General features: G+C 35.5%; 1 protein-coding gene across 1 annotated transcript in view; it reads right to left on the bottom strand.

The window, feature by feature from the left end:
• PCSK5 (proprotein convertase subtilisin/kexin type 5) overlaps positions 1-14,037 on the bottom strand; it is a 445,837-nt gene that overhangs the window by 281,463 nt on the left and 150,337 nt on the right. Inside the window, 3 exon segments of the mRNA XM_033858183.2 lie at positions 2,366-2,538; positions 5,819-5,876; positions 5,878-5,908. Of these exon segments, the coding sequence (XP_033714074.1) occupies positions 2,366-2,538; positions 5,819-5,876; positions 5,878-5,908 (262 nt within the window).

The raw sequence follows: 14,037 nt of genomic DNA, 5'->3' as shown, positions 1-14,037 counted from the left end.
ACTGTACACCTGAAACTAATGCAATATTGTAAATCAACTATACTTCAATTAAAAAAAAAAAAAGAGTGGAGTACGCTTACATTCCTAAAAAGAAAAAAGAGATGAGGAAGCAAAAAGAGGTTAGGCCCAGATCAACAATGGCCAAACATGAACATGATTAAAATGTACGTTTTAGACTCACAGGTATAGAGAACAAACTAGTGGTTACCAGTCAGGAGAGGGAAGGGGGAGGGGCAATATAGGGGTAGGGATTAAGAGGGACAAACTTAGTTATAAAATAAGCTACAAGGATATATTGTACAACACAGGGAATATAGCCAATATTTTGTAATAACTATAAATGATTATAAACTTTAAAAACTGTGAATCACTATATTGTACACCTGTAATTTATATAATATTATATATTAACTATACTTCAATAAAAACTTTTTTAAAATATGCTTTAAATCACTCAATGGTGCATTCACGAGTAAGAAAGAGAAAGGAGTTGCTTCTGGTGGAGTATTACAACTGTATAGCCCTTATTCTTTAATTTAATTTAAATAAGACAGGATTTCTCAAGATCTGTCATTTGAAACAGATATTTTATTACATTAGATTATATGGTCAATTTGGGGGAGAGGAGTGGTCAGTGAATTTTTTTTAGTGAAATCAAGGAAAATGATGATGAATTAAGCTGCCTGGTTAGGGAATGTGGGAACAGAAAAATAATATTGTCCTGGGACAGAGGTGAAGCTAGGGAAGGGACTACACAAGGGAGATGCCCAGAAGGGCATTGTTGGATGACCTATCAACACCAATTGGAGGGTTTCAATATCTCCAATTCTCAGTCTCACAGTTTCAAGAATTTATATCTCCAAATCCAAAATTAACATATTGATGAATATTAATGATGTTAATATTCAAATTCATAAATATTTCTTTTCAACAAATCTAAGCATCCAAATATACCTCTGTTCTCATCAGAGGAAACTCTCTAGCCCTTAGCTTACTTGCAGGACAGATACAATGCACAATCCTGTCTACTGACTCAGCCTAGAGCTCCATGCATTCCTCTAGATGGGAGGATTGGAAACTCACTATTTCAGAGGTTGGCTTCATATGAAAGTCATCACCAATCAACACAGTTTGAGCTGAGGTGCTTTTAAACATACAAATATACAAATAGTTCATGCAGCTCTATGTCAAAAAAACAAACAACCCAATCAAAAAATGGACAGAAGATCTAAATAGACATTTTTTTTTTTTTTTGCGGTACGCGGGCCTCTCACCACCGTGGCCTCTCCCGCCGTGGAGCACAGGCTCCGGATGCACAGGCTCAGCGGCCATGGCCCACGGGCCCAGCCGCTCCACGGCATGCGGGATCCTCCCAGACCGGGACACGAACCCGTGTCCGCCACATCGGCAGGCGGACCTCCAACCACTGTGCCACCAGGGAAGCCCTAAATAGACATTTTTCCAAAGAAGACATACAGATTGCCAAAAAGCACATGAAAAATTGCTAAACATCACTAATTATCAGAGAAATGCAAATCAAAACTACAATGAAGTATCACCCCACACCAGTCAGAATGGCCACTATTAAAAAGTCTACAAATAATAAATGCTGGAGAGGGTGTAAAGAAAAGGGAACCCTTCTACACTGTTGGTGGGAATGTAAGTTGGTGCAGCCACTATGGAAAACAATATGGAGGTTCCTCAGAAAACTAAAAATAGTTAACATATGATCCAGCAATCCCACTCCTGGGCATATATCCAGAGAAAAATATAATCCTAAAGGATACATGCACCCCAATGTTCACTGCAGCACAATTCACAATAGCCAAGACATGGAAGCAATCTAAATGTCCACCGACAAAGGAATGGATAAAGAAGATGTGGTACATATATACAATGGAATATTACTCAGCCATCAAAAAGAATGAAATACCATTTTCAGCAACATAGTAAGTGAAGTAAGTCAGATAGAGAAAGACAAATATCATATGATATCACTCATATGTAGAATCTAATTTTTTAAAAAATGAAACAAATGAACTTATTTACAAAACAGAAACAGACTTACATATACTGAAAACAAACTTCTGGTTACCAAAGGGGAAATGTGGGCGGAGGGATAAATCAGGAGCTTGGGATAAACATACTCACTACTATATACAAGATAGATAACCAACAAGGACCTACTGTATAGCACAGGGGAACTCTACTCAATATTCTGGGATAACCTATATGAGAAAAGAATCTAAAAAAGAATGAATATATGTGTATGTATAACTTAATCACTTTGCTGTACACCTGAAACTAACACAACATTGTGAATCAACTGTACTCCAGTAAAATAAAATAAAAAAAAAACACCTACCATTCTAACACCGTTTTCAAAGGCTTGCCGGGTGAGTGGAGCTGGTCCATCCACAGTCTTGCCATCATCATCTGGGCCCCAGCTCGCACTGTAAATGTGCACATGCTGAGGGTTGAAGCTAACTGATTTTGCTTCAACCATATCTGTGACATCTCCATCCAGCATGCGAACTCCTGTAAGACAGAAAGGGGAAGTAACTCTAGCAGAAGCTTCACCCAAACAGACCAAGATATATTTCAATCGTAGCATTTTTTTTTTTTTAAGGAAAGAATAACCTTTAAATCAACACTAAGTCAGCATATGTTCCTCAGAAAAGGATAGTGCAAGACTTTTCTGAAGCTTTCTTGGGGGGAAAGGAAGTTACATTCCACGTAGAAGAGCAAAACTTCTTTAAAAACGTTTTTTAGCCATTGTTTCTCTTTTTCTAAGTTTCCACATTCTTTCCCTTCTCTTTATCTGTCTTAAGGGATAGGTTTGTCTCTTGACAGAGGGAGCCTCAAGCAATCCATCTTCCCTAAACTTCTCTTCATTAGGTACCTTGTGCTCATAATGGTATAAAACACTCTAACCTCAGCAGTCTTAGAAATTTGGAAAGCCGCCAAGTTAGAGTGGTCCAATTTCCTCCATATTTAATATTATTTCCTAATCTGAAATACTGATGTGAACTTAAAGTATTACTTCTTTGCCAAGCCAAGTTATTATAAGTCAAATAATAAATGAGAATGCCCTCTGTGTATGTTACACATCAAATAATTCTCAAAGGGTTTTGGCAATGTTTAGTCATTAATCTTCATGTAAGTATTCCCACCAGACAGATAGGAATTTATTATTAACCTTAATTTGCAAAAATAGACACTAAGATACTAAAAAAATTGTCAAATAAAAAGCTTTCTTTTTATTTTACAGACACACAATAACAACAAAACACCTAATAAGTAAACATATCTTTCTTTAAGCTGAAGCTAAATACCATCACTGAGACATTGTATTATTTTAAAATTATGTCCTTATAGACAAATTTACTCCTTAGGAAAACGTTATCTAGTAGGATTTCAACTTTCTTTGGTTACCAATAAATGAGGAATTAAATAATAAAACCCTAAATCAGGCAGCTTTAGAGCCTATGTGGTTTGAGGTGGGAATTCTGGTGGAATATAAAAATATTCTTGAAGGAACCATATCTTCTTTGTACTTTTAAAAAAATGTTTAACTTTTAACTATAAAATAACAAACACAGAAAAAATGACAATGAACCCGGATACAGCCAGGACTCAACAACTGTTAACATTTTGCCACATTTTCTTCATCTAAAAATATAAATATTAGGCTAAACCATTTTAAATTACATGACAGATATGACACTCTGTCCTTTCATATTTTTCCAACAAAAGGGGGAAACAAACACCCACTCTACCTTAAATTCCCCAAAGCATCCCTAAAGATGTTGCATTTGGCTGCTCTATCTCTTGACTATCTTTTCTTCTAGGCTTGTGTATTTTTAAAGGAGATGTATAGAAACAGGTGATGTGGAGAACAAAGGTTCTGAACAAGTCCATTTAAAAATTATGGAATGTAAAGCATACTTAGAAAGCTTTTCAGCAGTTTATTTTGTGGGAGGAAAATACCCAGCAGGACGCTCTGCACATACTGGGTCCTCAGCAGCCATTTGAATATTCAAAACTCATCTGCATGGTTTTTACCAAATAAAGAGGAAATATTTCATATTCTTACTTCTATTTAAAAGCATAAAGTGGAACTATTTTACCACTACAAGGAGGCCTGAAATAATCGAATCAGTATGTCTAAACACAGGAGTGTCTACACAGCACCTGAATTCAGTTTCTACACCGTGAAATTTATGTGACGTCCATGAAAACATGCTTGATAAAATCATATCTAGAGCATAATATTAATTTTCTGACCAAAAACTGGTAAGGATTTTATTTTCTCAAGTTTAAAAATGAAAGGTTACTTTTTCTTCATTTAACTAACTGCAAGCCTTCATGCCTTGGGTCTAGGGGTTAAATTTATAATTTAGAATGTTTTTGCTTTTAGGATGAAAGAACATTTGTCAGGCATTGCCATTCATTCATTTTTTTAGAGGTCTTGTTTAGCTAGGTCAGCAGTTTATCTGTGGAACTTCACAAGTTCATCCCTTTCACTCCCTCAAGGTCAGAAGTGCTGGGTTAGTACTGAATAGTAATGATAGGGACCTGGGTGTGTGTCTGTGTATGTGAGTGTGTGTGTGCTGGACAGCAAGTAGGGTTGACTGGACAGCCACTGTAGTCATCCAGCTATCCTGAGGAGAGCAGGGGCCTCCAGCACCCTCACTATTCTTCAGAGGATGTCTGTTTCCTTTCCATAACACCTCCATGAACCTTGCCCTTGATACAGAGCAGATGCTCTCAAGAGTACTGCTAATTACTGGTTAATAAGCTGCCACACTCTAGGAATCCTGGTGAAATGAAGAAAGAAAGCAGTCAAATTTACTGATGGAATGACACAGAAGACAGTCTCAGAAAACCTTTCCTTAGCACCGTCATTATATACCCCAATTATTTCATGTTATAAGACATCTACATTAACCTTAGAAAGGACTATCATTTCTATTTTTTAGATCCAACTCTGTTTACCATTTGGAAACAAATAGTATATTGGAAACAAGGATGTCAGCCTGGTTCGAGGAGCTTCATCTTATGAAACCCTTCAGAAGATGCTTAGAGGAACACCTTCAAAGCCAGTAGGATCTATACCATCTCTTACAATGTTTTCTTCCCATTTGTGCGTGGCTGTGTCACCAGGCTATACTAAAAAGATGATTACAAATGGGAAAGTAAGAGTTTGTTTTTATTAATATCTGAATTTACACTGCTTTGGTTGGTCCTTGTAGTAAGTATATGTATATTTGAGCTTGTGTATGTGTGTGTGTATATATATATATATATATATATATATATATATATAACCTGCAATTATTAATGGTAATAGCATTACTATACTCTGGGACTACAAAAGGAGATTTTACTATTTACCTTTTAATTACAATTAAAAGGAACTTTTTGTAAAGCCTATGGGAAAGAAAAAAAATATTTTCTGCTTTGACAGGAATTTCAAAATGCTTCTTTCCATAGAGATATTATGGCCTGTTTATATCCTTAGTTCTTTCTGACCCAGGTACCAATTGTACAAGTTGGTATAGATGCTAATGACCCTATCTTCGTTATTGGACAACCTTTTCTCATTCCTATTTAAAGAAAGAAATGTCTGTGTTTGCAACGCTTTAGGGGGGCCACTTAATAACGCAGGTTAACACAGTCATTTTGCTGTCAGCAGTAGTTAAACTCCATTATGCAAACATATGCCTGTCTTCAGTTCAGAAAAGGGTTCTGAAAACGAGTTTAGGGTGAGAGCTCTTGGCTTGTTTCTACATTCACTCGTGTCTGTTTCCCATACCTCCGATCCTGGCGTTGAAAGCAATGCCAACTGTGCAGTGAGAGTTGTTTGCTGCGGCGGGCCACTTCTCCAGCACAGCGGGTCCCGTGCCTGCAGGGAGAACACACACACTTTCTAAAGGAAGACACCTCATTCTCCCAAACTCAACACATCCTCGACACCCACTCAGACTTCAAAGTGGTGAAGAATGTAGCAAGCTGTAGGTGTTTCTGGAACTTCTTACCCAAGTAGCACTAAGTCTGTCCATGGCAAACTTTTACACTTACACTTAATTACATTCTGTTTTGGATTACATTCTTGTATGCTATTTTTGATATCTTGCTTTCCCAACCAGAAAATCTCCTTGAAGGCTAAAATCAAGTTGTATGTTCCTTTGTATTCTCTGAACTTTCGATGTCCAATATGGTAAACGCCAGCCACATATGGCTAATAGGTACTTGAAATACGGCTACTGTGACCACATCTTAACTTTTAATTTTAATTAAATTTAAAAACGAGTACTCAGTTCATTTATTACAAAATGTAAGAATATGGGTATGAGAAACTACTTTTTAAACAGGAAATTAAAATATACATCAAGGATCTCATCTAATGAGATCTCATCTCATGAAGAAAATTCATCATCTAGATTAGATTGCTGTAAATACACACTGGATTTCAAAGATCTTATGTGAAAAGACAACATAAAATAATGCATTAGTAGTTATTTTATATCAATTACATGTTGATATATTGTACTTAATAAAATATGTTATCAAAACCTATTTTACCTGTTTGTGTTCACCTTTTTACTGCTTTTTTAAGATGTGGCAGCCAGAAAAGTACAAAATTTTTCTGAAAGATATTCCCTGTTATTTCTCACCACAATAACTTAGTTCTTTAATCAGAAAAATCAGTTAGCTGAAAGGACTTCTAAGATCTTATCCAAGGATGGCAAAGAAGCGTCAAGTGCAAAGGACAATCTGTTTAGAAAGGGTGGCCTAATACGGTGTGTGCTGAGAACACTTCTAAGGAATGGCTAAGCCCAGAGAAAGAACGCGAGGACTGACGACTAATGCTTGCCCTGGATGCGGGAGCGGGACGTGACAACCACTGTGGTGTATTTCTATGCTAATGTAGTCAGTGCTCATCTCCCTTCCACATTTTTAGAGATGAGGGCACTTAAGGAGGCCCTGAGAAGTAAAGAGATCTGTCAAAATAGCCCAACAGTGACTAGAACTCAGGACCCAGATTCGGTTCTGGTACTTTTTATTTGTACAGCATATTCTACACACTCATCATGGGATATAACTACTGTCTATGCAACTATAAACAAGTAGCTGCTTACAACTGATAGGTACACACCAGTTCACACACCAGAGATATATCCTGCTTTTTCCACTTAGTAATATCATGCATCTCTTTTTATGTAAAGATTAATCTATATATCATTTAAATGGTTACTATTATTCTATATAATCTTTTATATTTATATAGAAAATGGCACATACCTACATACATATACCTATATACATATACCTATATGTGTGTGTGTGTGGGTGTTGTGTGTATACACACACACACACACACACACACACACATGCATAATCTTTATTTCTGGAAATTTACCCATTTTTCACTAGTATTAATGAGGCCACAAAGAACAGTTTTGTATATACAAAATTTTATATACCTTGGGACAAATTTCTAGAAGTGGAATTACTGGATCAAAGAGTACAGAATATACTGTCACACTGTCAACAGAAGATAAAAGTAGTATAACCGAACCTCATAAAAACTGCAAGACTGATGAATAGTACTACAAAACACCAAATTTTAATTAGTGACAAAAAAAGACAGGCCACAAGCCAAGTTGAATGACAATATGAAGAATGGAGAAAATATCTGGACGAACCCTGTGTACGTAAACCCCTATGTATGAGTTTTCAATCTTTTTCATCCTTACCAAGCAGACTTGAAAAAATATTATCTCATTGTTGCTTCCCTCTTTATCCCTTGATTCCATTTGATATTGTACATCTTTTCAAATATTATTAGCTATTTCTATTTCTTGCTTTCTGAATAACGCCTTCATGCTTTTTGCCCATATCACTTATTGCCTTTCCATCATACCTGTTAGCAAATATATTTCCAAATGCTTTATTTGGAACGTAACAATCTTATTTATGGCAGTTTTAGGTTGTCACACTATAGTATTAATTTTGATGTACTCATATTACCTTGCCCTCTGATATGTGGTATCTACACTTTAATCATCAGAAAAAATGATCTCTTTTTTTAAAAAAATATTTTTTGTAAGCCCCAAGTTAAACTACTAATTTTCCTCTGAGCATAGTAATTATTTACTATGAATCTTCATTAGCCTCTTACTGCATATTACTTCATGTGGTAGGTTTCTTTTTATTCAGATGTCAATTCCCTTTATGAGTCTACCTGTTTTTATACTTCATTGGCTCCATTATTAATTAATGCAAGTTCTACAGGATCATGAGGACCTATGGTTTTAATGTGGCTCCGGTTTGTTCTTTGGCCCATGGGTTATTTAGAAGTATGATTTCAAATTTTTCAAACGTATGCAGGTGTTATGTTTTTTATATCGATCAATAACTTGATTAACTTATAAAAGAATATAATTTTTATGAAGCAATCCATTTGGAATTTTGTGAGCTCATAAAATGGCGAAGCATATGATCAACTTTTATAAATGTTCCATGTGCTTGAAAGGATGTGTATTCTCCAATTGTTCCATATAAGTCTATTATGTCAAGCTTGTTCATTATATTGTGGATTTGTTATGTTCTTTGCAGTTCTATCAATTTTTATTGTGTTTAGAAAGGAATTATCAAGTCTTTCTGGTGAACAAACTGTTTATGAATATGTAGTAACACTGTGGTTCTTTGCAATAAAAAATTAAAGATATCTGGTTAATATTTAAATTATAAACCACTTGCATCCTTTTAGTTTCAAATATTCTGTGTTCATATTAGTTAATGCCTCATAAGTAGACTATAATTATGTTTTTTTGAAGTTAGGCTATCTTTGTCTTTGACTCAAAGGAGTCAAAGTCATTTACAGTGTCTATGTATTCATATATTCCATATTCATTTCTGTATTTATTTACCCTGTACTAGTTTGGATGTTATATTCTATTATTTAATGTTATCCTAGATATTTGATAATAGATAGCTAAGGTCACAAACACTAAAGTTATTAATACTTTTTCACCTTTTCCCAAACAATGCAGACTTTAGAATGTTTTAACTGATTATCCACCCCTTGACATGATCCCCCCATAATTATAGTTATACATTGGATTTTTAACTCTAGAAATCACCCACTACTGTTCTACTTTAAACAATCATTTTTGCTTAGATTTACATTCTTTGCTCTGTTTATTTTTGTAGCTGTTATTTCCTTCTGGGATCAACTAATTTCTTTCTGAGAAACATTCTATAAATGTACCCATCGGAGAGGCTTTCGGTAGCCTCAGAAAATGACTTTATTTTATCGTTGTTCTTAAAAACTAATTTCACTGGATAGAGAATCCTAGACTAACGGCACTTCAAAGATGCCATTCCACCAATTTTTAGCTTCCATGGTTCTGTTGAGAAATCAGTCATCTGGCAATCTAGTTCTCTCTGGATGCTTTTCAGATCTTTGTCTTTTCTATTCTGCAGGTTCATGAAGATGTTATATGTATGTATTTTTAAACATTCTTTCTTGGAATTCCTAAACCTGTAGTTTAATATTTAAATCTTCAGAAGCTTAGCTAGTCCCTTTGTAAGCTAGTACCTTGATGCACTGCCTTTACATCATTCATGGTTCCTCTATCAGAATCCCCGTTAAGCATACATTAGACCTTTGCACACTGTCTTAATCTTCAATCTCACCTTCAGGCTTCCCTATCCTTCTCTCTCTCTCGGCTGTGTTCTGTGTAACCTGCTCAGTCCCTATACTTCACTTGTCCTATCTTCGGCCATGACCAACCTGCTATTTACTCCATTCACTGCATTCTTCTTTTCCGATTATTTATACGTTTTACTTTTTAAAGCTCTTTTGTCAAGTCCACCAGTTAATTTGGATAATCAATTTTTTCTTAAAAAATGCTTTTCAATATTTATTTCTTGATGCATATGAATTATATATAATAATTCTAAATAGGTGAATCTAATTTTTGCTGTTCGTTTTTTCTATTGGCTTGTGTTCATGCTGATGTTTCCCCCATGTAGTTGGTGAATTGTCAAATTAGGAGATCATGTTGTTTAGGCTTTTACCTTTGTGAATTCCTTGGAGGATGGTATGGAAAACTCATTGTTTTAAAGAAGATTTAAATTCACTCTAACACATATTTTGGGCTACACCAACCAGGACCTGTTCCACAAATTAAAAATGGGGGCCATACAAGTAATATGGCTTATAGGTGCAAATTCCACAAGCAGAATTTAGTTATTCTCCAAGGTAGTTATTTATTTATCGTCCTGCCCTATCTTATCACCCAGGAGAGAAAGTCAATACATCCTCTGTCTCTCTGGGCAGGTTTTCTTTTTCTATGGTTATCTGCACTGAAGATAGTACCTCAGGGGATCCAGTTTTATGCAGAAAGCTTCTCTCACCCTTTGACCAAGGCCTTGTCTCCTGCCATCTCTGGACTTTTAAAACTCCATCTCCAGTCTGGCTGGGATTGGTTGCTCACCCTGGGAAATGCCTAGTGTCCCACCTGTTGCCCACGTAGTTTATAAATTTGCACTTTCTCAGAGAAATACTCTGGTAACCCATTAGCTCAACCATGTGCTGAAAAGTGCTTTAATATTTTCCCATGAGTTTAGATATACTGTGGTAGGAGAGATTTAATTGAATATCTGTTCTACCATATTACTAAAAAACAGAAGTAACATGGTTCTGTATTTCTAAAATGCAGTAAAGCCTTGCACTTATTATGTGCATCGTTAATGTACAGTGAACGTTTGTAAGTGAAGAACAGCGTGACTATTTTGTTTATAAAAAACATTTCTTGTAAAGATTTCTGTACAGGGCTGTACATCATAATACATGGGCTATTTTGGGGAGACAGGGAAGTTATACTGCACTGTTGACACTTATAATTTTAATATCATTTAAATCATATATTGCAGCATACTGTAATTGAGGGTCCAAACTGCCAACTACATTTAAACAGCCCACTCTTTAGATGACAATGATCATTGCTCCAAGTAAAGTACTAGTCATCTTTTTTATTTTTATATCCTAGTTGGACTCTGTCTTGACATGGATTTTAAATAGATCATAGAACAATGGATATCATCATGACCTATTCAAGTACGGGAACATGATTCAATTTCTTCCTTTTCCTAAAGAACAAAAGGGTGGTTAGCAAAAAGTATACTCATGATGTCAATAAATATGAAAGTCACAAAACAGACAAAAGTCTGTTTTTCAGTTTTATTTTTCTTCAGAGATGACAGATTATGAGCATGTAAAGTATTTTCAGCATAAGAAGAAAATTTTAGTAGATTTTAGTCCAGAAAACAATATACTCATTAGATTATGTTCTGACCCACACGCACCTAAATACAAACTTTACTAGCCATGTCCCACGTTATGTCCCTTGGAAATGAGTCACCTGTTTAGCTTTCTTGCATATGTTCACAATATTACTAAGACACATATTTTCTGAGACTTCTAGAAGATAACCCAATTATGTAAATTATAAGGATATATAAACCAGTGACTTAAATTGGACATCATCTAAAATAAAGCACATGTAGACAAACTAGGACTTAAAAATGCATCACTTCTCTGAATCTCTTAAGGGCATTGCTGCCAGGGCCCCTAGTAAGTGTAAAACGTTGTATTATATAATTTTTACTTGAATAAACCATTTGACTTAAAGAGCATTTTGATTTAAACATCATGTCTGTCTTTGTTCGATGGCTTTTTCTTACTCAGAAAAAAAAAAATTTTTTTTGTCATCTGCTACATTACCCAACAAGAAACCACTGCAATTACAGGTCTCAACAAGTTTTACCTTGGCTATCTGATTGGAAAGATGGAAAATGAGATCAGAGAATGCCTGTTAACTCATTTCTATAATATTGTGAACACATACAAGTTAGGCGAAGTTCGTCTAGAGTATAAATCTGTGGGGTCTACTAAATCTTGCTAGGTAGTAAAATACCACCTTTACTCCTTCGTTTGCTTTCTCCCAGTCCTCTAGTCACACTGCTTTGTGAACTTTTTTTATTTCAGATGGGTCAGTGGGGATTGAAATATTAACTCATTTGAGATTTACCACGGGTCTGAAAACAAGATGTGAATGAGCTCAGCGATGAACCAGAGACATCAGGACACATGCAAGAGGTCTGCAGTTAGTTACCACGACATTGCTTGAAAGTCAAACTTATACTTGTATGGAATCAAGCAATGGCAAGTTGGAGAAAGACTACTTTCTATTTCATTTCTTTCCTGGAACAAACATCTTCAGCTGTTTGTGGATTCTGGCTCCCCCTCTCACTGTTTCGATTCCCTCTTGACATCTGATGTGCCCATTCTCCTTGGCATGTTTTGATTCTGTTTGAATCTGAGTCAAAACCTTCCATCTGAGTCTACTTCAAAAGCCCCCTTAGAAGGGGAGAGGGGAGCAAGCCATAGGGATGTGTTTGAGGTGTTCTCCAATATATCACTCAGAGCGGCTGTTTCTGACTGCTTGTGTCGTTCTTGATAATATTACCACTTTATATCACACTCTCCACTTCTCAAAGTATTTTAACCTCATCTGATTCTCACTTCAACCCTGTGATGTAAGCAAAACAGACATTACTTCTCTTATTTTACAAGTGAGAAAATTTAGTCAGTAAGACAGTGATAAACTGTGACAGGCCAAAGACTAGATCTGGGTCTCCTGGGTCCTTCTCTAAAGCCTTTTCACTCTTCCAGCAAGACTCACAAGGACCCACATTCCTAAGTCTTTGAATGATTGACAAGATTTCCTGACTTCTTCGCCTGCTACCCTACTTATTTTGTGAGGCAGAGGCAACTTTATTTCCTCATTACTATTGATGACAGCATATTTGACGATATCTTTTATAGAATCCCCACGATCATTTATTCAACTTGAGTTATAAGGAGGAAATGCTGGGAATCTTAAAAAACTTAAGAAGAATGGAAAATAGCCGAAAATGGATTTTCACCCTGTCTTCAGCAAAAAGCTTAAGGAATGTATTTTTTAAAAAGGTAAATTAAAAATTTTAAGAAGAAAAAAAAATCACACAGTCCACTTTTTGGTGATTAGTTTTTGTGAGATAATTAAGATAATAGCTTCTGATGTGACTACAATTACACATAGTCCCTGAAGCTTCAATGATATTCATTTTTTTATTATACTAGCAAGAAACTCAAAATATACTAGGAAAATTCATTCAAAATAACTACTATGGACTGAATGTTTCTGTCTGCCCCACCCCTAATTAATTCACATGTTGAAACCCTAATCCCAATGTGATGATATTTGGAGATGAGGCCTTGGGGAGGTAATTAAGTGATGAGAGTGGTATCATCATGATGGGATGAGTGCCCTTATCAGAAAAGATACAAGAGAGCTTGCTTCCCTTCTCTCTCTTTGCCATGTAAGAAGGCAGTCATCTACAAGCTGAAAACCAAATCTGCCAATACCTTGATATTAGACTTCCCAGCCTCCAGAACTGTGAAAAATAAATATTTGTTGTTTAAGCCACCCAGTCTATAGTATTCTGTTAGAGTAATCTGAACTAAGACAATGACAAACAGATACATAAAATAAGATTATAGTCACAGACCTTGTGATAGCCTAATATTGAAAGAATTTTAAACATGAACTTAAACTGTGACAGTTTCTATACTTAGCAATACACATTGTGAATCCTCTCTTTGGCCCTCAGGAGTAATACATACAATACTTAAAGAAATTAATAAAAGTTAGCATTCATCAACTGCTCCAAAGTCTAACAGATACACTGCAGACAAGGAAAGAAAATGAAGAAATATATTAGAGTATTAGAGTATTAGGTAGTAATAGAATACCACTAAGCATTAGCATCAGATAATATCATATGTAAATGACTAGCAAGTATGAAAAAAAAGCTGAAGAATATTTCTTCTGGAGGGTTAGAAATATTGCTAGTTTGACACACACATACATAGACCCACACACACGAGTGCATGTAAAAACTGGTGAAATCTGAATA

This window comes from Tursiops truncatus, chromosome 6, assembly GCF_011762595.2.
Source record: "Tursiops truncatus isolate mTurTru1 chromosome 6, mTurTru1.mat.Y, whole genome shotgun sequence".
Classification (NCBI taxonomy): Eukaryota; Metazoa; Chordata; class Mammalia; order Artiodactyla; family Delphinidae; genus Tursiops; species Tursiops truncatus.
The sequence above is the reverse complement of the archived record's forward strand: the minus strand, read 5'-3'. Positions and strand labels throughout refer to the sequence as shown.